This window comes from Filobasidium floriforme, assembly GCF_021052385.1.
Source record: "Filobasidium floriforme strain CBS 6241 chromosome Unknown HD553scaffold_20, whole genome shotgun sequence".
Classification (NCBI taxonomy): Eukaryota; Fungi; Basidiomycota; class Tremellomycetes; order Filobasidiales; family Filobasidiaceae; genus Filobasidium; species Filobasidium floriforme.
In genome coordinates, this window is record NW_025763641.1 from 571,163 (window position 1) to 593,985 (window position 22,823).

Below are 22,823 nucleotides of genomic sequence, written 5' to 3' on the forward strand. Positions count from 1 at the left end.
CACGTCATGTCACGACTGGGTAGAACCTCGGTGTCAGGTCTGCTCGCTCGGATGTGTTTTCTAGTCAGAGCTCTCAGGACGGGGAATCGTGTCTCGTCTGTTGCTTGTCGATCCAGCCCATCTGGAACACCAGTCAGACAACTCTGACATTGCCCGAGAAGTAGTGCCCAAGGTGTGTCTGTGGACGAGTCTCCCCGGGTGAGCTGTGCCAGATAGCTCCGAGGTGTTAGGGAGGCAGGTGACTTTGTTGTGTGCCTTGTGTGGCTCCATCACCTATCGCTCCCATCGAAAGAGGCGGTAGCTCAGGGGGGAGCGGCAGGCCGCAGGCCGATTGGCAAGGCAAGAGGGCATCAGTCGCGCAGTTGTCAAGTCGGACAGCTCCCAGCGCCACGTCACGTCACGACTGGGTAGAACCTCGGTGTCAGGTCTCCTCGCTCGGATGTGTTTTCTAGTCAGAGCTCTCAGGACGGGGAATCGTGTCTTGTCTGTTGTTTGTCGATCCAGCCCATCTGCAACACCAGTCAGACAACTCTGACAATGGCCAAGAAGTGCCGTGCCCAAGGTGTGTCTGTGGACGAGTCTCCCCGGGTGAGCTGTGCCAGATAGCTCCGAGGTGTTAGGGAGGCAGGTGACTTTGTTGTGTGCCTTGTGTGGCTCCATCACCTATCGCTCCCATCGAAAGAGGCGGTAGCTCAGGGGGGAGCGGCAGGCCGCAGGCCGATTGGCAAGGCAAGAGGGCATCAGTCGCACAGTTGTCAAGTCGGACAGCTCCCAGCGCCACGTCATGTCACGACTGGGTAGAACCTCGGTGTCAGGTCTGCTCGCTCGGATGTGTTTTCTAGTCAGAGCTCTCAGGACGGGGAATCGTGTCTCGTCTGTTGCTTGTCGATCCAGCCCATCTGGAACACCAGTCAGACAACTCTGACATTGCCCGAGAAGTAGTGCCCAAGGTGTGTCTGTGGACGAGTCTCCCCGGGTGAGCTGTGCCAGATAGCTCCGAGGTGTTAGGGAGGCAGGTGACTTTGTTGTGTGCCTTGTGTGGCTCCATCACCTATCGCTCCCATCGAAAGAGGCGGTAGCTCAGGGGGGAGCGGCAGGCCGCAGGCCGATTGGCAAGGCAAGAGGGCATCAGTCGCACAGTTGTCAAGTCGGACAGCTCCCAGCGCCACGTCATGTCACGACTGGGTAGAACCTCGGTGTCAGGTCTGCTCGCTCGGATGTGTTTTCTAGTCAGAGCTCTCAGGACGGGGAATCGTGTCTCGTCTGTTGCTTGTCGATCCAGCCCATCTGGAACACCAGTCAGACAACTCTGACATTGCCCGAGAAGTAGTGCCCAAGGTGTGTCTGTGGACGAGTCTCCCCGGGTGAGCTGTGCCAGATAGCTCCGAGGTGTTAGGGAGGCAGGTGACTTTGTTGTGTGCCTTGTGTGGCTCCATCACCTATCGCTCCCATCGAAAGAGGCGGTAGCTCAGGGGGGAGCGGCAGGCCGCAGGCCGATTGGCAAGGCAAGAGGGCATCAGTCGCACAGTTGTCAAGTCGGACAGCTCCCAGCGCCACGTCATGTCACGACTGGGTAGAACCTCGGTGTCAGGTCTGCTCGCTCGGATGTGTTTTCTAGTCAGAGCTCTCAGGACGGGGAATCGTGTCTCGTCTGTTGCTTGTCGATCCAGCCCATCTGGAACACCAGTCAGACAACTCTGACATTGCCCGAGAAGTAGTGCCCAAGGTGTGTCTGTGGACGAGTCTCCCCGGGTGAGCTGTGCCAGATAGCTCCGAGGTGTTAGGGAGGCAGGTGACTTTGTTGTGTGCCTTGTGTGGCTCCATCACCTATCGCTCCCATCGAAAGAGGCGGTAGCTCAGGGGGGAGCGGCAGGCCGCAGGCCGATTAGCAAGGCAAGAGGGCATCAGTCGCACAGTTGTCAAGTCGGACAGCTCCCAGCGCCACGTCATGTCACGACTGGGTAGAACCTCGGTGTCAGGTCTGCTCGCTCGGATGTGTTTTCTAGTCAGAGCTCTCAGGACGGGGAATCGTGTCTCGTCTGTTGCTTGTCGATCCAGCCCATCTGGAACACCAGTCAGACAACTCTGACATTGCCCAAGAAGTAGTGCCCAAGGTGTGTCTGTGGACAAGTCTCCCCGGGTGAGCTGTGGCAGAGAGCTCCGAGGTGTTAGGGAGGCAGGTGACTTTGTTGTGTGCCTTGTGTGGCTCCATCACCTATCGCTCCCATCGAAAGAGGCGGTAGCTCAGGGGGGAGCGGCAGGCCGCAGGCCGATTGGCAAGGCAAGAGGGCATCAGTCGCGCAGTTGTCGAGTCGGACAGCTCCCAGCGCCACGTCACGTCACGACTGGGTAGAACCTCGGTGTCAGGTCTCCTCGCTCGGATGTGTTTTCTAGTCAGAGCTCTCAGGACGGGGAATCGTGTCTCGTCTGTTGCTTGTCGATCCAGCCCATCTGGAACACCAGTCAGACAACTCTGACATTGCCCAAGAAGTAGTGCCCAAGGTGTGTCTGTGGACAAGTCTCCCCGGGTGAGCTGTGGCAGAGAGCTCCGAGGTGTTAGGGAGGCAGGTGACTTTGTTGTGTGCCTTGTGTGGCTCCATCACCTATCGCTCCCATCGAAAGAGGCGGTAGCTCAGGGGGGAGCGGCAGGCCGCAGGCCGATTAGCAAGGCAAGAGGGCATCAGTCGCACAGTTGTCAAGTCGGACAGCTCCCAGCGCCACGTCATGTCACGACTGGGTAGAACCTCGGTGTCAGGTCTGCTCGCTCGGATGTGTTTTCTAGTCAGAGCTCTCAGGACGGGGAATCGTGTCTCGTCTGTTGCTTGTCGATCCAGCCCATCTGGAACACCAGTCAGACAACTCTGACATTGCCCAAGAAGTAGTGCCCAAGGTGTGTCTGTGGACGAGTCTCCCCGGGTGAGCTGTGCCAGATAGCTCCGAGGTGTTAGGGAGGCAGGTGACTTTGTTGTGTGCCTTGTGTGGCTCCATCACCTATCGCTCCCATCGAACGAGGCGGTAGCTCAGTGGTAAGCGGCAGGCCGCAGGCCGATTGGCAAGGCAAGAGGGCATCAGTCGCGCAGTTGTCGAGTCGGACAGCTCCCAGCGCCACGTCATGTCACGACTGGGTAGAACCTCGGTGTCAGGTCTGCTCGCTCGGATGTGTTTTCTAGTCAGAGCTCTCAGGACGGGGAATCGTGTCTCGTCTGTTGCTTGTCGATCCAGCCCATCTGGAACACCAGTCAGACAACTCTGACATTGCCCAAGAAGTAGTGCCCAAGGTGTGTCTGTGGACAAGTCTCCCCGGGTGAGCTGTGGCAGAGAGCTCCGAGGTGTTAGGGAGGCAGGTGACTTTGTTGTGTGCCTTGTGTGGCTCCATCACCTATCGCTCCCATCGAACGAGGCGGTAGCTCAGGGGGGAGCGGCAGGCCGCAGGCCGATTGGCAAGGCAAGAGGGCATCAGTCGCGCAGTTGTCGAGTCGGACAGCTCCCAGCGCCACGTCATGTCACGACTGGGTAGAACCTCGGTGTCAGGTCTGCTCGCTCGGATGTGTTTTCTAGTCAGAGCTCTCAGGACGGGGAATCGTGTCTCGTCTGTTGCTTGTCGATCCAGCCCATCTGGAACACCAGTCAGACAACTCTGACATTGCCCGAGAAGTAGTGCCCAAGGTGTGTCTGTGGACGAGTCTCCCCGGGTGAGCTGTGCCAGATAGCTCCGAGGTGTTAGGGAGGCAGGTGACTTTGTTGTGTGCCTTGTGTGGCTCCATCACCTATCGCTCCCATCGAAAGAGGCGGTAGCTCAGTGGTAAGCGGCAGGCCGCAGGCCGATTAGCAAGGCAAGAGGGCATCAGTCGCACAGTTGTCAAGTCGGACAGCTCCCAGCGCCACGTCATGTCACGACTGGGTAGAACCTCGGTGTCAGGTCTGCTCGCTCGGATGTGTTTTCTAGTCAGAGCTCTCAGGACGGGGAATCGTGTCTCGTCTGTTGCTTGTCGATCCAGCCCATCTGGAACACCAGTCAGACAACTCTGACATTGCCCGAGAAGTAGTGCCCAAGGTGTGTCTGTGGACGAGTCTCCCCGGGTGAGCTGTGCCAGATAGCTCCGAGGTGTTAGGGAGGCAGGTGACTTTGTTGTGTGCCTTGTGTGGCTCCATCACCTATCGCTCCCATCGAAAGAGGCGGTAGCTCAGTGGTAAGCGGCAGGCCGCAGGCCGATTAGCAAGGCAAGAGGGCATCAGTCGCACAGTTGTCAAGTCGGACAGCTCCCAGCGCCACGTCATGTCACGACTGGGTAGAACCTCGGTGTCAGGTCTGCTCGCTCGGATGTGTTTTCTAGTCAGAGCTCTCAGGACGGGGAATCGTGTCTCGTCTGTTGCTTGTCGATCCAGCCCATCTGGAACACCAGTCAGACAACTCTGACATTGCCCGAGAAGTAGTGCCCAAGGTGTGTCTGTGGACGAGTCTCCCCGGGTGAGCTGTGCCAGATAGCTCCGAGGTGTTAGGGAGGCAGGTGACTTTGTTGTGTGCCTTGTGTGGCTCCATCACCTATCGCTCCCATCGAAAGAGGCGGTAGCTCAGGGGGGAGCGGCAGGCCGCAGGCCGATTGGCAAGGCAAGAGGGCATCAGTCGCGCAGTTGTCGAGTCGGACAGCTCCCAGCGCCACGTCACGTCACGACTGGGTAGAACCTCGGTGTCAGGTCTCCTCGCTCGGATGTGTTTTCTAGTCAGAGCTCTCAGGACGGGGAATCGTGTCTTGTCTGTTGTTTGTCGATCCAGCCCATCTGCAACACCAGTCAGACAACTCTGACAATGGCCAAGAAGTGCCGTGCCCAAGGTGTGTCTGTGGACGAGTCTCCCCGGGTGAGCTGTGCCAGATAGCTCCGAGGTGTTAGGGAGGCAGGTGACTTTGTTGTGTGCCTTGTGTGGCTCCATCACCTATCGCTCCCATCGAAAGAGGCGGTAGCTCAGGGGGGAGCGGCAGGCCGCAGGCCGATTGGCAAGGCAAGAGGGCATCAGTCGCACAGTTGTCAAGTCGGACAGCTCCCAGCGCCACGTCATGTCACGACTGGGTATGTGTGGCCCCATCACCTATCGCTCCCATCGAACGAGGCGGTAGCTCAGTGGTAGAGCGGCAGATTGCAATGATGCCTGTTGCAAGGTATCTGTAGGTCCCCAGTTCGATCCTGGGTCATCTCTTTTTTCGATTTGTTTGTCCTTTTTGGCCCCTCATCCGCGGCGTATTCGCGCGCCACCGGCTGGTGAATCCCTTCGATTGACCCCTCTTCTCGTGTCTCAGAACTCAAACACAGAGCTGCACAGTCGATCACTCCGAACACTCACCTCAGTAGACTTACCCCAACGTGTCCGCCAGGTCGTCCAGAGTTTCAACAGTTGAACCCACAGCGACAGCTGTGTACCTGTTTCACGGGGCGCGCGCGCGCGCCGTTTGCAGTTTGGTCCACACCTCCCCACTCATGATCTGCCGGTCCCCTGGTCGCCAAATCGCAGGGTTGACCGACGGAGCAGACAGGTACGTCATTCGAGCTCAAATTCCTCTCGAGACCACAACAATCCACTCCACAACAGCGCGTCGCGGCCTGTAGAGGCCGGGACCCGCCTGGCTCGGAACGTAATTACCTTCGTCTCAGCCGCCACCCCCAGAAATGGCATCTCGTAAGCAGAGGTTGCTAACGACTTGCTTGCGTCAAGCGTTTCGTTGCGCTGCGTAATGAACTTGGCAGACCGAAAGCCGGGCTAACTTTGAAGATTATGCCGTTTTGCACAATCAGGCCTGTGCCACGCGATGACGCCCAGCGCGGTAACCCGTCCGATGGAAAACAAGTCTGGATGACACTTCTCCCGGCAATTTTGACGCGGACGGGGGTGTAGTAGGAGCAACAAGGTAGTCTGATTCGAACATCACTATACCTGGGCCAAGGCAATTGAAACCGCCACCGCACAAAGTTCGCGCAGTGGGACGATCGAATCGAGGCTCAAGCGATCGTCTCTGTGCAGAGGGTTTGAATGGCATGGCTGGAACTCGATCAGACGCCAGACGTTTCCCCTTGTCTTCGACTGCTGAGTTGTACGTTCCGCAAGCTGGAATTTGAGTGTAACAGGTTGCTCACTTGTGAGGGTAGCTGGCTGTTCCGATGGACGGCCGTGACCAACTTCTCCCGGCTTACGACCAGCGAAGACAATCGTAATGATCTGCGCTAGAATCGATTGAGCGTACCAAATTCTGCATGAGTGCATGAGCAGGGTTAGCGGTGACCGTCTACGCGCAAGGATAACGTCGAGTTTTGGCCGATTGATAATGCGGCGGGCAAAGACACCGTGCCGGAACCATAAGACTGTGCGGACCATCGCCCTCGTGCAATTATCATTCCCGTCTTGTATGCTTGCTTGTCCCTATACTCCCCGTCGCCATCCAGCTCAACTTCGACAATGATGCTCAAGATCCTTTCCTTTCGTCTCGCACGGGCTTTGTCTCTATCGTCATCGTCGTTGCCGTCCTTGCTCTCGTAACCGCCGCAAGTATCCTTTGTCCTGATCGGAAATTGTCCGATGTCACCCGTACAACATCAATCAGACCTTCAAGTCAGCTGAAGCGGCTTTTGCGCCTGACGTAGTGCAGAAATCGCTCCACAGGCTTACGACACACCACCCTGACTGTCTCTGTCCTCCTCCTCTTTGCGAGATGTGGTAGGGAAAAAGGAAAACGCCCGATACCAGCCATTGCAAAGACAAGGTCTTCCGTCCGATGCCACATGCACTAGTAGTTTTCTGTTTCGATTCCGAGTGAGCGTGTCTATACATGCTCTTGCCTTTTCGACATTGAGGGGTCATGGGTCAGGGGTGAGTCCCGAGTAAGGATATCTATACTCTACAGGAGCTCTTGCCCTTTTGAGAGCAGCATCCGTGAGGTCAGACTTTGAGTTTTGACTATCTCGTCGGTATTTTTTCCACAGTTCGTCGTTTATCGGATTCCACATGCCGTCGGTTATCGGTAATGGACTTTCTATAATTCGTATACAGTACGTCTGATACTCGTAGGATACAATCATGTTCTCTTCCGGCCACTTCATTCGGCGCGACCTCTCAAGTCGACTTCCATTCGGTGTGGTGTTTCCCCTTCTTGGGATCCAAGGCGGCTTCGTCCTGGTAGAATCAAATTCATCAGTTTGTGACGTTCTGTTTGCCCTAAAGCTCTCGGACGACCCACTTTGGTGTCGTACTGATGGTCGCCGAACTAGCACACGGACAAGAACAGTTAGCAATCAGTACAAGCGAGCTTCACCAGCCTGGACCAGCTCACATAATCAAGCTCGGCTTCCTCAAAGTCTGGTATGACAACGAAAGGTCAGATCCCAATGCTATCGACACCGGTCATCAGTCACACGGCGCAACATACTGGTAGGCAACGAGTCACACCCGGCTTGCTTCAACCAGGACAAGGTGGCATCGAGCGCGGGCGTGATCGAGTCGCTCTCGAGACTGATCTTGCAGACTCGCTTCAAAGCGTCGTACGACTTTCGCAATTCCTGAGCGATCTTGGGGTTCTCCAACAGGTTCTTGAGTTTCGGGTTCTCGGTATAGATCGGCTGCAGGATGTCAGAGATACCGTCGCTCTGGATGATACAGCCGGCCCTGTTGAGGTGCTAACCATAGTCAGCGATCAAATCTGCGTCGACACAAGAACGCTGTCAACTTGCCTCCAGATCCCGATGACGTTGGCATAGTTGATGTTCCAGTGTTGATCTTCGGAGGCTTGGGCAATGATCTATCGGCAGTAGCGAGGTCAGTCACGAGGAGTCGCTTCATCTGACGAGCACCAATCACTCACATGCATGCCCTGCACATAAGATCCCAAGATACCAGCGTAAACGGCTAGCCTCAAGTCCTTGAGGAATTCCTTCTGATCAAAGGACTTGTCGTCACCAAGCCTCTTTGGTAAGGGAAGGTCGAGTGCCTCGTGGGCCTTCAGACGAGTTCGACGGAAAGCCGACGTGATACGAAGTTGGTGAGCGGCAGCGATGGTAGGTGCCGCTACGTGTCGCCCGGCGATCTCCCTAAGAGTCCATACACCAGTACCTTCCGAGTTGTCTGCAATGAGGAGTGAAATGTAAGTCTCGCCCAAATCTCAATATAGCTTCCCAACTTACCGACATCCTGAGTCACCTTGTCCTCGATTCCGTCAACGATGCCCTTCTTCATGTCCAAACCGTCTCCATGCCTGAATCGAAGGATTTCGGCTCCAATCTGCGTGGCGGGTTAGCCTTCAGCTGGACTCGTCTTGACTACCACGAGCGGGACCAACCTTGAGCAAAAAGTTGTCGTACAGCTCTTTCCCCTCCTGGCCTTCTCCAGCCTTGTCATCTTCGCCTCCCTTGGCGTTGGTGCCGTTCCACTCGTCAAAGAGGTCCGCGACGGCCTTGTTTTCCAAGCCAGCGGTATGGTGCAGCAGGTAATGGGCCTCGGCAAGGATCGACAGGTGACCTTGTTCGATACCGTTGTCTACAGGTGTGATGGGAACAGTCAGCTCGCTGCTCCGTAACACCGGTTGAACCCATGCTACCTACGAATCATCTTGACGTAATGTCCCGAACCACCCGGACCGACGTAACACACGCAAGGGTTCCCCTTGCCGTCCTTGGCGGCCCATTTCTTGAGCTTCTCTTCCACCTTGGCATACGCCTCGGTAGTGCCCGAAGGGGAGATCGACGGACCGTGACGGGAAGACTGGTAGCCTCCAGAGACACCAGTGCCGACGTAATGAACATTGCGGTTGACGCACTTTCCCTGACGACGCTCTGTCTCCTCCCACCACTCGTTTCCGCCTGGAAGAGAGTATCAAACATCAGTTCGGAACTCTCATGCGGGCGAACCTCAAGTACTCGCCATCAATGACGATATCACCGGGACTGAGAAGCGGCAAAAGTTCATCCAGAACTTTATCGACCGCCGGCCCATGCGGCAAGCTCATGACAAAGACCCTAGGTCCGTTCTTCCCGGTATCGAACGAAGCCACCATGTCCTCCAAGGAAGAAGCCCGAATGAGATGGATTCCGATGTTCTCTCCGTCATCAACGGCCTTGTTCAACGCATCGTCCGACTGCGGTAGCAGGATATCATCGAAAGCGTGAGTTTCGTAACGTCAATAATGTCTTCCAGCCCGGCTACTACATACGGTGTCGTACTGCAATGGCGGTCCACGCGATCAGCCTATGAATCGACTGAGCTAGAGTCCGTTTCGACGTACGATGGCGACAGAGTCCCCCTGCTCGGCAGCGTTCAAACTCCCTGTCGAATCCTGCTATAAGTTACCCCTATCTCTGTAGACAGAGACTCGCGAGCTACTCACAACCACCTCCCATACTGCCTGCGAATCGCAGAAAACCGTCAGCTCATGGAGTGAGGGCCTGCAGACCATGGTTCATACCTCCCCCGATCATTCCCAGAGTGGGGACCGCCTTGTCCTGAACAGCACTGCCTTTATTTTCCGTCATGCTTGCTCGTTTATCTTCTCGCGTCAAGACTTTTGATCCTCGACAAGCAGCTCTGGGTGCGAAATAGCTATGCCCGTATTAAACGACTAATTCCTGGCCAGACTAGGAATATCCTGTGAGACCTTTGAGGCCTATGACCTATGGCCTATGAGGCGTGAGAAATGAGACGTCGTCACCTTCGTAATCTGTGGGCTCAAGGCCGAACAGTCCCCGAACTCGTTTACGTCGTCCCGTGACGTCAGCTACGGAATCAGAAATACATCTATCGAGTCGAGGCTGGAGGTACGCAAACAGGAACCACAATCCACACAGATCATAGGGTACTCCGAACTGGGGCAACTTGTACAATTCTCTTTCCTTCCAGGCATAAACACGTTCACGAATCCACCCTATTTGTTTTCCCTAAGCCATCTCTACGTCACCATCAGCCGGCGCGGCGGTAGCGGTGGTAGTAGCGGTAGTGGCAGGCTGAGATACAGCACGGCGTTATCGTCAGATCTACGAGCGCTTCGCACCAAGAGATAGCCCGGCGACTTGCCGCATGGTAGGTATCGAGCTCCTTGTCGAGGTCCTCAGCCATAAGAGGCTTGCGACTCTTGGGTGCAGGCTTGTCACCCCTCGCAGACCTCGGTCCCCTTTCAGACCTACCTCCTCGGCTAGGTGCGGGTCCAGAAGGTCGGGGAGCCCGAGTAGCTCCTCGGCCCCAAGAGTCCGACCTGCGGTACAAGCAGAGAGAGTTGGACCAACGGTCCGAAATCGACACCCTCAAGCTCCAACTTACCCGGCGTTCCCATTTCGGGCGGGACCCGTTGACCTCCGATCGTTGTTTCCGGAATCACTGCGCATCTTTGAACCACCTTCGATCCTACCCAACAGGTCGCTACCCCCTTTGGACATCTGTTCAGTCGCACGGGGCTGATAGTCGTCAAACCTTATGTTCAATGCTTGCCCTACGAGTGGGTTCGGGCAGGATCAGCATCCGGTCCAGCGCAAGGCATCGCCTTCTCTGATCGACTCTGGCTCACCTTTAGCAAGGTTACCGTCGAACCGGTTGATGGCGTCTTTGGCCTGCTTGTTGTTCTCGTAATTGACAGTAGCGACCCCAGTCGAACGTCCAGATCGATCGTACTGTTTTCGAGAGTCGTTCGTTGTTGAGACCATACGCATTGTAGAGGGGAGAGAAGAAAAAGGCCGCCCGGCGGGAAACGTATGAGCTTCTCGTATCTCAACTGATGGTAGGCATGAATACCGTCAGCCCATGACTTAGAACCAGGATCAGTAGAAGACGGTAGCCTTGACTCACTATCGCTCCGACAGAACAGCGGGAGAATGAGCACGCCCCGAGTAGACATCGCGTCTTGCGCGTGTATTGACCTTTCCACCTTGCCTGCTGCATCCAGCCCATCTTCGCACGATCGCCGTAACGGATCGTTTTTTCGCCCAGGTTGTCGGTCGACGACAGCCTTGATTTGTCGTGCAACACATGCCGCTCGGGTCGTTTACATCTCAAGAGGGAAGGAGGCGGAGGAATCAGATTCTTACGCGAATGATCGGGCCATCAACGATGGTTCCGGCTCTCGAGAAGATGGTCTGTACCGAGAAAGTGAGCAGAAGTAGAACCATAGATGCGGGTGAAGAGGGTGCTTACGGTCAGATCATCTTTGGTGACTTCATAGTGAAGGTTAGAAATCAACAGCCTCGTCTCCCTGCCCTCGGCAGCACGAGGCCTGAATCCAGCGCCTCCAGCAGGTCGGCCTCCTCGCTGATTGTACATGTCGTGAGTCCAGGCTCCGTCGGTAGATCGAGGAGGCGGTCGCTGCGTGGAAAATGTCGTATGTCAGCTGATCGCCCCAAGATGTCTGACAAGAATGCTTCGATACGCACAGCATACGGGGTAGCGTTGCTGGCGGGACGGCTGGGTCGAGGAGCCCTGTTTGCGGCAGGACGTGATCCCTTGCGGTCCGAGATACGTTCATCGAGGCTCTTTTCAACGTCCATCGTATTAGGTCAAGATAATGTAGCTAGATGGGATTGTCTGTATCGGCGGGCTTCTCCAGCTATGAACGAGTGAGTGAATTGGTTGAAGAGAAAGCTTGTATAGCGAAATGGACCGATGCACCGATGAGAGGCCTGAGAGGGATCATCATCAAGACCAGCGTGAGGAAGCGGGCGGCAGGTCTCCACTGACGGACATAATTCGATTGTTTGCCATGTCCGTCTCGACCATCGCGCGTCGCGTTCAGGAATGGGATGCCGTTACGAACGACCTTGTCAACACAAGAGTCGACCTCGCGCATACATCTCTTTGCACTTCGAACTCGATAAAACAACCTCTATCCAGACCATTCTTGCCTAATTCCATCTCGAAGCTATGTCCGGCCTATTTCCCGTCCAAAAGTCGAAAACGCGGCGCCCAAATGGCAACTCGTCAATGTCCACGAGCACACCGCTGGGAGCGAGCTCGCGACTGTCGGGAAACAATCACTCTGGCGGACAGTCTCAGCAGAACCGACAGCTCTCGGAGGAGCAGAAGCAGGAGATCAAGGAGGCTTTCGAGCTATTCGACCAGGATCATGATGGAGCGATCGATTACCACGAGCTCAAGGTGGCCATGCGAGCGCTCGGGTTTGAGCTGAAGAAAGCCGAGGTCTTGAAGTTGATCCGGGATCACGATAGGCAAGCGGATGGCCTGATGGAGTACGACGACTTTGTCAAGATTAGTGAGTGCCGTGTTCCAGATCTGCTCTCCCTAATATTGTCGGAGCTTACTATAGAAGCACAACTACTCTTTTAGTGACCGCCCATATCCTCGCTCGAGACCCGATGGAAGAGGTCAAGCGAGCATTCAGGCTCTTTGACGACGAGGGAAGGGGGAAAATCAACATTAAGAACCTGAGAAGGGTAGCAAAGGAGCTTGGCGAGTCGTTGGGGGAAGAGGAGCTGTGAGTCGTATGGCCTGTTCCGGAAACTCGATCAGGCAAGCAGCTGAACACGGTATCCTTCGACTTCCCAGACAAGCCATGATTGATGAATTCGACCTGGACCAAGATGGCGAGATCAACCTCGACGTCAGTATGTTCCGGGTAAATCTCATGTGACAGCTGCTGACTCGAATCCTCATGCAGGAATTTATCGCCATCATGACAGACGGGGAATGATCGTTCCTATCGCCAGACCTTACCTTCCCATCACCTTCGATTTATCTCCCATATCTGTTTCTCGCCACCTGATGATCTCGATGATTCCCTCTGTTCTCCTGTAAACCTTCTAATGATCATAACGACCTCAATTCGGCCTTGTATACATGGAAATCGGGAGTACCGGTACATCCCGGATCAAGATCAATACTGCCTGATTCCCCCTTCTCCTCCTGCGACCCAGATGTTGCCCTCCCCAGCGCCTACCGCGACGCTGTTGACAGGGACCGCTTCCCATCCAGCATACTCTTCCACTACCTTGACCGAGTCGCTCTCCAACATGGATGCTCGGAAAGGTAGTCCCGAGGCTGGAGTGACGATTAGATCCACCCCGTTCCTCGTCTTGACGAACGCCAAGTCATTGATGATCGCTTGATTCCGGGAAAAAATCCGCATGCTCTTGCTCTCCCCGTCCGCTGACATCGTCGAGAGGTCCCTGACCACGACAACACCCTTGGCTGAGGCAGACGCCAGGAGGTGGCTTTCAGGATCGTAAGCGATCGCATGAATCGCTCCCCCTCGGCGATCTTCCGGCACCGAGGCCGACGGCGGAATATGCGGGAAAGTCTCGATGACCGTCTTTTTGCTGGCCAGGTCAAAGACCGCTAGTAATCCGTTACTGGATGACAAGCCGGTAAAGACGAGCTTGTCGGCGGTATCTTCCTGTAACTCGCCAGCAAGCGTTCTCGGTACAAAGTCCTCCTCTGCCAGGAAGCTCGAGTTGTTCCCATCGCCCAAACCGCTTTGCCGCCTGATGCTCTCGCGAAGAGCGCTCGCACCCTCCCCAACGGCAATCGTCTCGACCCCGCTAAAGCCCTTGGTGTGCATTGTCGAAACGCATTTCCCAGCCCCAACGTCCCACAGCTTGATGCTCCCATCTTTACTTCCAGAGAGGATGTTCCTGCCTACCCCGAGGATGGCAGTCGTGGTTACCGCTCTCTTGTGGCCTGTCAACGATCGAGGGTTGATCCCTGTTGTTGCAGAAAAGATCCGGATCGTTGCGTCTGATGAGGCAGTAAGTACGACCTGCAAAGTTGAACAAAGCGGCGATCAATTCTGGGTTTCACCTCTTGCAGACCTGGACGGGACTTTCGATCTCAGCTTACCTCTCCGCTTGGGAACCACTTGACGTCCAGCACATCCCCGACATGCCCTTTAAGCTTGACAGGCTTGTTTTTCGGCGCAGAGCTTGACGGCTCCGTCGAATCTTGTACGTAACAGTATCCGTCTGGTCCTCCGTAGACGATGTGATTGCCATTAGGCGAGACGTCGATAACGTTGAGATCCAAAGGGGCCTGTGATAGATGGCATACACACCAGGCCGTATGTCAGGGCAGGATCCACCGATGAGAAAGCGGTCAACTCACCTTCGAGTCTTCATTAGCAGGTGTGTTCACGGTATTCCTGGGGAAACGGACCAAAGTCGACTCGAGTTGAAGAGACTCGGCTGCAACCTCGAACGTTCTCTGTGCGGGACATTTTCGATCAGAGGATGATTGCTGTTGTCACTCCATCCGTTGATCTACTCACATGTGACTTTCTCTCTATTCGAACTCCATCCCGCGCTTGGAGAGACACTCCTTGTAGACCCTCGCCGGTCTTCCTGAGGCGGACTTTGCCATGCACAGAGGTTTGGCCTTCTTTATACTATCAAAGTGGATTATTCAGCTAACGGTCTTCGCTAGGGAAGGTCGAACCATCCTGCTTACACATGATACCCAGAAGTCTTCCTGTTCGAACACCGCCTGTGCGACGTCATCGAACACGGCAAGAGTATCGTGCTAAAGATTGAAAGAGGAAGGGGTTAGGGGTATCAGCGGCTGCGTCGCGAAAGAGGTTCCTTGTCGCCTACCGACCTGGATGTCGATGGAGGATAGCAGCTGGAATTTTGCCATGTTTCTACGCAGTTATCAGCCTAAACATATAGCGGCTGTCATGCAGGAAATGAGTGGGTCATGGTCGAAAGTAGCTGAAGTATTATTTTGCAGTCAATTGTGTACTTGCGTACTTGTGTTTGCCCGGACCAGAGCGATTCGCAAGCTCGAGGTTGAGAAGGAGGGGAACTGCGGGGTCTCCACACACAGACACACACACTTACGGCATCGCTCGGTCGTCGCCGGCTTCCCTCCAGATCCTGGGCCATCCCATCGTATCCATCCTACTGAGAGTGTCAAGTGTCGGTCTCTCCCCACGAAGGAGGTCACTGCATTTGCGACCTAAGATCATAGATAATCGGACCACAACACCAGAGTTATATATCCATATCAATCAGACACACGCCCGATCCCGTCGACTTGTCGGTCTTGCCATCTTAGCTACCGCCACGGGTGTCGTGATAGACGTCCGCAAATCAAGGGGGCGACCCCCTGCCGAACGGCCATGTCGCCCTTCTCGTTCCTGTCCAGCTTCACCTTGCCCAGCTTGAGCTCCGTCAATGCATATATCCCGAATCTATCTCTACCGGAAAACATTCAAAAGAAGCTGGTCTCTTTCGTACTCAGGAGGACACTTGGAAAGTTCGTCCAGCATGATGGGCTTCTCGGTGACAAGGTCGAGACCCAGGTAGCTAGTGGCAGGATCGCTTTCGGACGTCTCGAGCTCGACCGACAAGTATGTCTACTCTCTAGCATGGAAGGTGTCGTTGCCCCGGGGCTGACGTAATGACTGCCTCGATCTTGCAGGCTATCAACTCTTACCTTCCCCCAAGCATACCCCTGACCGTCACTTCAGGCTATATAACCGATGCCGACATTCAACTTCCGTTTCCCAACCTCCTATCTGCACCTCTTGACATATGTATCGGAGAGGTCCATTTGAACCTAGCTCTTCGAGAAGTGGTCAAGGGCGGCGAAGAAGATAGAGAAGTCGAGCGGGAATCCAACTTGGAGCGGTCGGTCTGGGCGGTTACTGGGGAGTTCCTCTCCGAATCGCTCTCTCCCGGGGAGAGGCAAGACCTCTCGGAATCGATAGCTCTACCATCCGAGGGCAGAGAGGGTCTGGAGGAATCTATCTATCACGCTCCTGGTGGTTTCCCGGTTCCGAAACCAGACTCTGTCGCAGATCCCCCTTCGGCGTCGATACTAGCTTCGGTCATCGAGAGTATCCTCTCTCGTCTGCACGTAGACGTCACAAGTATTACCATCAGGTTGAATCTGCCTTCGCCTCCGGAGGTCGTTCAGGAGCAAGCTCGCGACCTGGAAGAGTCGGACATCTCCATCTCTTCTTCACGGCAGGTGCAGGCGGTTCCTGAAGCGGTAGAGATCAAGCTAGAGAGAATCTCTTACGGCTTGGATGGCTCGGGAGGGGAGAAGATGCGCAAGATGCGAGTGGCCGACGTAGCAGTATGGATTGTCGCCAAAGATCCCAAGGATGTGGAAGAGATCCGCGACAGTGTTGCTTCTACATCGTCAAGCAGTCATTCCGGTCAGAAGACTGAACCCGGCGGATCGGGCATCACGGGTCAACCGTATGGGCGATCGACCATGCTGGGCGAAGCAGAGAGCCTATATGAGAGCGCCCTCGGTTCGTCTAATGCTGCTGAGGAGCAGGAACAAGTCATCGACCCATTCGGTTCTCCAACCGGATCCAACTACGAGTCTGGCTGTATCGACGATGAAAAAGGGGAACAGGACTGGACACCCCATCGGATATGTTCGTTCGGGAAGTCAGGCGCGGAGTTGAGTTTCCAGGCATTGCAAGATGGCACGACTCGACCAATTACTCGTTTGGAGCTCGGGGACATCCAGCTGGCATTGTCAATCAGCGATGTGGAAATACTGATAGGCCTGGTTTCGTCATGGACCTCTCGTATACCTCGTTCAGCCGGTCAGGATACCGCCGTACCATCTGGCTCCGGCTCGACCCAAGCGGTGGTACAGATTGCTAGTATACGAACCTCGCTATATCTAACAGAAGCGAACCAATCAGGTCTGATTTTCTGTACGGATAGAACGGTGGATGGGACCCTTCCTCCTAGGACGGCTCTTAACCTGGTCCTTGACCTGGTCCTTGACCAGATCACAGTCTCCTCGGACGGAGATGCGACCCGTATGGACGTCGCGGATATCAAGCTCGTCTGGAATCAATCAAGACAGGAGGGAAAGATGGCAACACCTGTCACGCTCATCTCCCTATTTTCGGTGGGCGAGGAAAAGTCTATGTCGGATACAGGTGACAAAGGTCCTGAGAACGACGTCCAGTCAGCCACCCTCAGACCGAAATGTCATTGGGACCGGCCTCCTCTGCGGGATGGAACACGTACCGTGCAGGCAGGCTGTACCATCGAGGTTCAGCAGGGTTCTGGTGAGCCATGCTTCAATTTCGGCACCGGGACGTACGGCTGACTTGACACCTGAATTTCAGTCAGTACGGCAATCCCGGGTGTTGAAGTTTCCCTTGACCTTGCTGTGGTGGAAACCATGATGCCCTTCCTCCATCAACTCTCTACCGTCTTTGCCCAAGTACCATCCTCGGACGAGCGCCCACAAACATCTGCACGGGAACCCACAATGTCGGAGTACAAGCTTTCTTGTCATCGTCTCAGATTGAAAGCCGGATTCCCGCTTCAAGACCGCTTTTATGAACTCGATTCTCACAAGGAGAATACTGACCGTCAGGTCGTCCTTGATCTATGTGGTGTCCTTGCCTCTGCAAACGGAAATGGACGCAGCCCGTCAATGGTTTTTGATACCTTGGCGATCTATTTTGGCCTGGCGACCGGTAAGACCTATAAGGCAGGCTCTTTCATGTCAGGGTTCTTCGCTCAACCTTGGTCAATTCGGTCAGCAGATGGGTTGTTGTCTGCAGTTTGCAAAGTCTCCTCGGGTGCATCAGCTGGCGAAGCCTCTTTGACTATGGTCGAAACCGATGGCCAGAACGCACATTTGCATGCACAGCTACCATTACTGTACATCTGGCTCGATGACCAGGTCTGGGCGGGAATGCAGTACCTTGCAGATGATCTAAGTCTCTGGCTTGACTCGATCGCGAACGGGGAGGATCTTTCTACTCGAGACAACATCAAGCTGGTCAGCAGCCGATTCTTTGGTCCTATGAGTACAGTTTCTGCGATGGATATATCTGTGGAACGACTGGAAGGCTTGCAACGAAAGACCCTTCGCCTTGAAATCGCCTCGAGTGAGTTGCAATGGATTGCGTACTGTGGTAAGCAACGTTTATTGAATTGTGCTCAACATCAAATTGGGATAGTTTACGTCGAAGTTCAGGGCAGGGATCACAATTTGAAACTCGACGCTGCTACCGCCGAAGTCGATATTTACGCGCTTGAGGGCAAAGAGGTCAGTCGAATCCCTTGTCATCGATGACTGTGTACACGGTGTTGATCTACGATACGGCAGTCTGGAAACATAGTAAACGTGGATCTCGCTCATCTAAAAAGCTCCCTACATCAAGCTTCAGCTCCAGCGATCACCCTTTTAGGAGAGCTTCCGGGACGGACCAAATCAGTGAGGCCACATCTCCTCTATCCTGCTATACATCGATGAGCTAATCACAGATTAACGTCGCAGCCCGCTTCGGCCAGACCGGCTTTATCATTGCGACTAGCGACTATCCAATCGACCCAAACCTTACTCAAGCAAACAAGCATAGATTTTAATCTATCATCATCCGCCTTGTACACCAAGGGTCGAGAACCTTGGATGGATGGGATCGCAAAAGCTCTTCAAGCTCCGCGCGATGTAAGCCTCTCAGAGAATCCATCTTTGGGTCCCGCAATGACGTCCCACCGCATACAGGTCTTCGTTGACGTCGCTCCCAGCGATATCACCAAGGTTTCCATCAGCGTAGACGACGTCGCTATCATTTATCGGACCAAGATGGAAGGCGCGCTCTGCTTCGACGTCAACCAGTTTCGCGTTCGAACTACTAAAAGACATCATGCGGAAACCCAAGACTTCACCCTTAAGAGTGACGAGATCAGACTTCACGCGGCTGATGTTGATGACAAAGCAACATCGTCTCATATGCAGCCGGAAATGCTACCTTGGGAGGTTTGTTCCTGTTTCAGCCTTATCAGGTTCGCATCATGAAACCGACTGACGTTAGCACCTTGCTATCTCATTAGACATCATCTTACTGTGATGTGGCTAAATTGCTGAACTTTCGAGCTAAGCTGTCCCTGCGAGACCATTCGGAACAGGTCCACGTATGTGAGACCATCATCCGCATCGTCGAACTTCCTGCTAATTATCCATGCAGATCGATATCAATCGCATGGACACCACTGTTCATGGCTGCACCGATTCGTTGCGCACGACTGTTCAACATCTAGGCTCGATGGTCGCATCCTTCGCCACGACGCCGGAACCTCCTGGAAAGCCGGAAACTGGACATAGCCATGAACTGCCCAATCCTCAAAAGCCCGTATTCCAGCGCGATATCGATATTGTAGAAAAGGCATTCAGTCGCGAGGACATGAAGCCCGCCGAGGGCGATCTCCTTGACGACGATCTGCCTACTCATCGACAATACTTAACGATCTCAAGGAAGGGCAAACTGGACTCGGCAAATCAAGAGGATCTAAGGGGAGCAGACGGGATCGCGATAGAATGTCAAGATTGGTTCGAGATGGACTTGGATCATCACGACGAGCTTTCAGATCTCCTAGCCAAGTTATCCCCGGCTACGTGAGTTGCCCTAGACTCAATGGCATTATTCGCCGAAACCTGATGATGTGTTCACATTGCTACAGGGAAAAGTTCTCTTTACGGATTGTCACCGAGAATTGCAATTTGAAGTTTGAGCTATTTGACGGGTACGATTGGGCTACAACAAGGCATGTCATCGAAGTTGAGCGGAAAGCCATGCGACGGCAACTGCAACGTATTCGCCAGGTCTTGGCCACAGGGCAGGAAGCTCCCCAAGATGTTTCCGAATTGAGCGGCTTTGCCTTCAATTCTGTTCATCTTGGCCTACCGGAAGACACCGAATTCTCGAGCGCCGCGGAGCTTGCAAGTGCTATCGATATCAGCCTAAAGAATCTAGACAATGCATTGGAAGGCCAAACTGAAGGATGGCAAGAGCTAGACGACAATCGGCCTCCTACCGCTACTACAGTCGAGAGGAAGGCAGGAAGAAGTTTGAACCGAGCGTCGAGAGCTGGCATCGAGTTCAAATTACTTGGAATCCACCTGCAATACCTCAAACCTCTCTTTCCAAATTCATCTGGCTTCGATTCCAGCTTGGATCTTAGCGTGGAATCGCTAGAGATTCTGGATAACCTTCCGTCCTCCACATGGAAAACCTTTCTGAAGACAAGACCTGCTGAGCGATCCGCACATAGACCGCTCAAAACCGAACCCGGCGCAAGCCGATGCCAAATCCGGTGGTTCGGTTCTTCAGGAAATGCCAGTTCGGAAGCCAGCTTCAAGGCGAGTTTTACGGTTGAATCTACCGCACTCATACCATTAACACTGATTCTGTATGATAGCTGCATATTCTGCCCTTGAGAATGCATGTCGACCAAGATGCTGTCGAGTTCATCAAGCGATTCATGTCCTTTTCCCCTAATCGACCCGAGGAAGAGGACCCGGCGGCGAAGACCTCCTCAACGCCGGCCCAGTTCATTCGTAAGTAGCTGTATCGAGGTGAGTATAGTCCGAGTGAAGTCTTGGCTGAGCGAATTTCGATGGACGCAGAACGAGCCGAAGTCTCGCCCGTCGAGATCAAACTAGACTACAAGCCGAAGCGTATTAACATGAATTCGCTACGGAAGGGGCATCTGGGCGAATTGATCAACCTCTTCCACTTTGAGGACAGCAAGGTGGTTTTGAGGCATGCAACAGTCCGAGGAGTATGTGTTTGGTTATCCGAGGGTCTGATGCGCTTCAGGTACTGATCCGTCTTGCTTTGCATGCAGGTATCAGGCTGGGGAGCGGTGTACGGTGTTCTCCTGCAAACCTGGAGCCCAGACATTCGTGCCAACCAAATGTCAGATTTGGTTGGCGGCGCGGCCCCCGTACGCTCCTTGATCAGGGTAGGCGAAGGTGTGGCCAACTTGGTGTTGCTACCGATCGAGCAATACCAGAAAGATGGAAGGATTGCGAAAGGTATCCAGCGCGGCGGCAAGTCTCTCGCCAAAACAACGACGCTTGAGGCCATCAAGGTTACTTCCAAGCTGGCAACGGGGACTCAGGTCATACTCGAAAAGGCGGAAGCGGCCCTCAGAGGGAGCTATTCCACACCCTCGGAAGTTATCGACAATGGTAGCGAGAATCAACAGAAACATAGCCGCTACGCAGAGCAACCTTCCGGCGCACGTGAAGGTTTGACGCAGGCATATACCGCATTAGCTCATGACCTCGGATCCGCCGCGCAGACGATCCTTGCGATCCCGATGGAGGTTCACGAGAACGCTGGCAGTGGGGAGGTACGTGGAGCATTTTGTGCACTCGGTCAAACCGTGGTTAATTAGGGGACTCTCTCACATGACAGGCTACTGGCAGGACTGTTATTCGAGCCGTGCCTCTTGCAGTCGTTCAGACTATGATGGGCGTTACCAACGCAAGCCGAAAGACCCTACAAGGTATTCGCAATCAGCTGGATTCGCAGGTGCAGCAGCAGCTACAGGAGAAGTACAAGTAACGAAACCGATCACGAAACCCTATATTACGGCGCATTGATGACGTTGACGAATACTACAAAATATTGTACCTGGACGCGACGATCACAACGAATAATCGTGATCGCATATCTCTAAATTAGGTATGGGGGTTCTCCTTCTTCTCCTTGAATCCATTCGCTTTCCAGTTGTCTAGCGACTCGGGCCAGTCGGGGATCACACCTTTGACCTGTCCTTCGTGGGCAAGAAGCACCATGATGTTCTCCTCCATCGACATGCGGCTTAATCTTCCAATCGACACGTAGGCTTCGGTGGGATTCTCGTGCATACTGATGCGTGATCCGTTGGTATTCGGCATCTCGAAGAACGGAATCCTGGTCCGACGGTCCACTTCTCCAGGTGCAGGTACCGGGAGGTAAAGCGATTGGTGATGCGCCGTGTCACCAGCGAGAACCAGATCTGCCACGAGAGATTGCGGGTTAGTCTGCGGATCTGGATGCGATGACAGATCGTCCACCTCACAGGTATCGGGATCCGTGGTCACCCTCGCCAGAGCGTTCAGATGTCCGCGACAATGCTGCGTGTCGGCCAGTACGTCAATGAACGTGAAGCAGTCTGACCATTGATATGGAAAAAAACACTTGCCCCCTCATTGATAGCTAGCCAGAGGCTGCCGTCACCGAAATAATCCAGCGCGTGTTCAAAGCACGCAACCTGCTGCCACTTGCCCCTGATAGACGGCGCACTCGATCCCACATCCACAGGGGGCAGCTCTTCAAGTTGCTTCTCGTCAAGCCACTTCTTCGGCCACGACCCATCGGGGTCTTCAGGATATCCGGGGCCGATTGACGCTAGGGAACCCGGGCCGAGGACTACTTTGACTCCTGAGGCCAGCGTATCCAAATCCCCGAAATGATCGAAGTGCTGATGGCTCAGGATCACTTCCTTGATCTTGCCTGTATCGTAACCACCCTCCCTGAGTCTCTTGATCGGGCCAGGACCGGGATTGGCTTTAAACAGTTTTGTCAACATGACATCGCGAATGCGACTGTCGGTGGGCAAGCTGAGAACATTTTCCCTTGGGCGAGACACGAAAGAGACCACTACTTACGGGGTGGCCTTTTCCAGATTCTACATAAACCCAGGAGGTGAAATAGTAATTCGCATCAATCGAAATGTCCAACACGCTCAGCGAACCGAGATAGGGGTAACAATGAACGGACCTCCATCAGACCAAGGTCCCATAAGTAAGCCTGCCCATCTTTCTCGATAAGATAGGAGTACGCTGGAACCGTAAGATCATCCTTGGATCCATGTACATCTGCGAGGATTCCCGCGGGAGCAGTGAGTTCTCCGGTAGGAATCTGATGGACCGCAACCTTGGCGTTCTTGTCGGCTGAGCCGGGGATGGCGTGGAAGGTGTACGTTTCAGGTCGAACAGGTTCGAGCCCGCCTTGGTTTGATGATTGGTCAGCACTCATCTTCGATGTGTTGTCTTCTTGTTGGTTGGCACAGGGCAAGATTGGAGCAAAATTACT

At 54.3% G+C, this 22,823-nt stretch overlaps 7 protein-coding genes and 1 non-coding gene across 8 annotated transcripts; 4 read left to right on the top strand and 4 right to left on the bottom strand.

The window, feature by feature from the left end:
- The first annotated feature begins 5,104 nt into the window (after positions 1–5,104).
- HD553DRAFT_t93 lies at positions 5,105–5,194 on the top strand. Its single transcript has one exon. It is a non-coding gene; the product is annotated as a tRNA-Cys (tRNA).
- A 1,783-nt stretch (positions 5,195–6,977) lies between these two features.
- Positions 6,978–9,705, bottom strand: HD553DRAFT_109748 (6-phosphogluconate dehydrogenase). Its single transcript, XM_046176420.1, has 14 exons — positions 9,441–9,705; positions 9,363–9,380; positions 9,261–9,301; positions 9,189–9,197; positions 8,900–9,113; positions 8,581–8,838; positions 8,319–8,515; positions 8,164–8,260; positions 7,845–8,104; positions 7,714–7,781; positions 7,413–7,648; positions 7,317–7,342; positions 7,224–7,250; positions 6,978–7,159 (listed from the first exon to the last, which is right to left on the bottom strand). The coding sequence occupies exons 1-14, from the start codon at positions 9,505–9,507 to the stop codon at positions 7,100–7,102; spliced, it is 1,578 nt and encodes a 525-aa protein (XP_046034385.1). The 5' UTR covers positions 9,508–9,705; the 3' UTR covers positions 6,978–7,099.
- A 1-nt stretch (position 9,706) lies between these two features.
- HD553DRAFT_109783 (RNA-binding domain-containing protein) lies at positions 9,707–11,600 on the bottom strand. The gene is made up of 7 exons (XM_046176421.1): positions 11,392–11,600; positions 11,156–11,323; positions 11,050–11,097; positions 10,533–10,635; positions 10,289–10,457; positions 10,046–10,223; positions 9,707–9,975 (listed from the first exon to the last, which is right to left on the bottom strand). Exons 1-7 carry the CDS (start codon positions 11,503–11,505, stop codon positions 9,910–9,912), a joined length of 846 nt encoding a protein of 281 aa, XP_046034386.1. The 5' UTR covers positions 11,506–11,600; the 3' UTR covers positions 9,707–9,909.
- A 278-nt stretch (positions 11,601–11,878) lies between these two features.
- On the top strand, positions 11,879–12,665 carry HD553DRAFT_344696 (putative CDC31-spindle pole body component, centrin; the record flags this gene model as incomplete). Its single annotated transcript, XM_046183015.1, has 4 exons — positions 11,879–12,227; positions 12,302–12,449; positions 12,521–12,575; positions 12,633–12,665. The coding sequence occupies 4 exons, from the start codon at positions 11,879–11,881 to the stop codon at positions 12,663–12,665; spliced, it is 585 nt and encodes a 194-aa protein (XP_046034387.1).
- Positions 12,554–14,680, bottom strand: HD553DRAFT_316708 (WD40-repeat-containing domain protein). Its single transcript, XM_046180659.1, has 6 exons — positions 14,561–14,680; positions 14,414–14,485; positions 14,235–14,351; positions 14,072–14,170; positions 13,811–13,999; positions 12,554–13,730 (listed from the first exon to the last, which is right to left on the bottom strand). The coding sequence occupies exons 1-6, from the start codon at positions 14,597–14,599 to the stop codon at positions 12,849–12,851; spliced, it is 1,398 nt and encodes a 465-aa protein (XP_046034388.1). The 5' UTR covers positions 14,600–14,680; the 3' UTR covers positions 12,554–12,848.
- A 324-nt stretch (positions 14,681–15,004) lies between these two features.
- On the top strand, positions 15,005–17,165 carry HD553DRAFT_110030 (uncharacterized protein). Its single transcript, XM_046176424.1, has 2 exons — positions 15,005–15,314; positions 15,386–17,165. Exons 1-2 carry the CDS (start codon positions 15,084–15,086, stop codon positions 17,045–17,047), a joined length of 1,893 nt encoding a protein of 630 aa, XP_046034389.1. The 5' UTR covers positions 15,005–15,083; the 3' UTR covers positions 17,048–17,165.
- On the top strand, positions 17,037–21,366 carry HD553DRAFT_110016 (uncharacterized protein). The gene is made up of 13 exons (XM_046176423.1): positions 17,037–17,423; positions 17,493–17,840; positions 17,913–18,001; positions 18,062–18,169; positions 18,233–18,403; positions 18,461–18,715; positions 18,790–18,870; positions 18,924–19,351; positions 19,417–20,095; positions 20,155–20,293; positions 20,363–20,517; positions 20,584–21,093; positions 21,159–21,366. The coding sequence occupies exons 1-13, from the start codon at positions 17,123–17,125 to the stop codon at positions 21,306–21,308; spliced, it is 3,414 nt and encodes a 1,137-aa protein (XP_046034390.1). The 5' UTR covers positions 17,037–17,122; the 3' UTR covers positions 21,309–21,366.
- Positions 21,367–21,424: 58 nt separating this feature from the next.
- On the bottom strand, positions 21,425–22,816 carry HD553DRAFT_299525 (beta-lactamase-like protein; the record flags this gene model as incomplete). The annotated part of the gene is made up of 4 exons (XM_046178611.1): positions 22,483–22,816; positions 21,925–22,333; positions 21,808–21,862; positions 21,425–21,744 (listed from the first exon to the last, which is right to left on the bottom strand). The coding sequence occupies exons 1-4, from the start codon at positions 22,764–22,766 to the stop codon at positions 21,425–21,427; spliced, it is 1,068 nt and encodes a 355-aa protein (XP_046034391.1). The 5' UTR covers positions 22,767–22,816.
- Between the last annotated feature and the right edge of the window lie 7 nt (positions 22,817–22,823).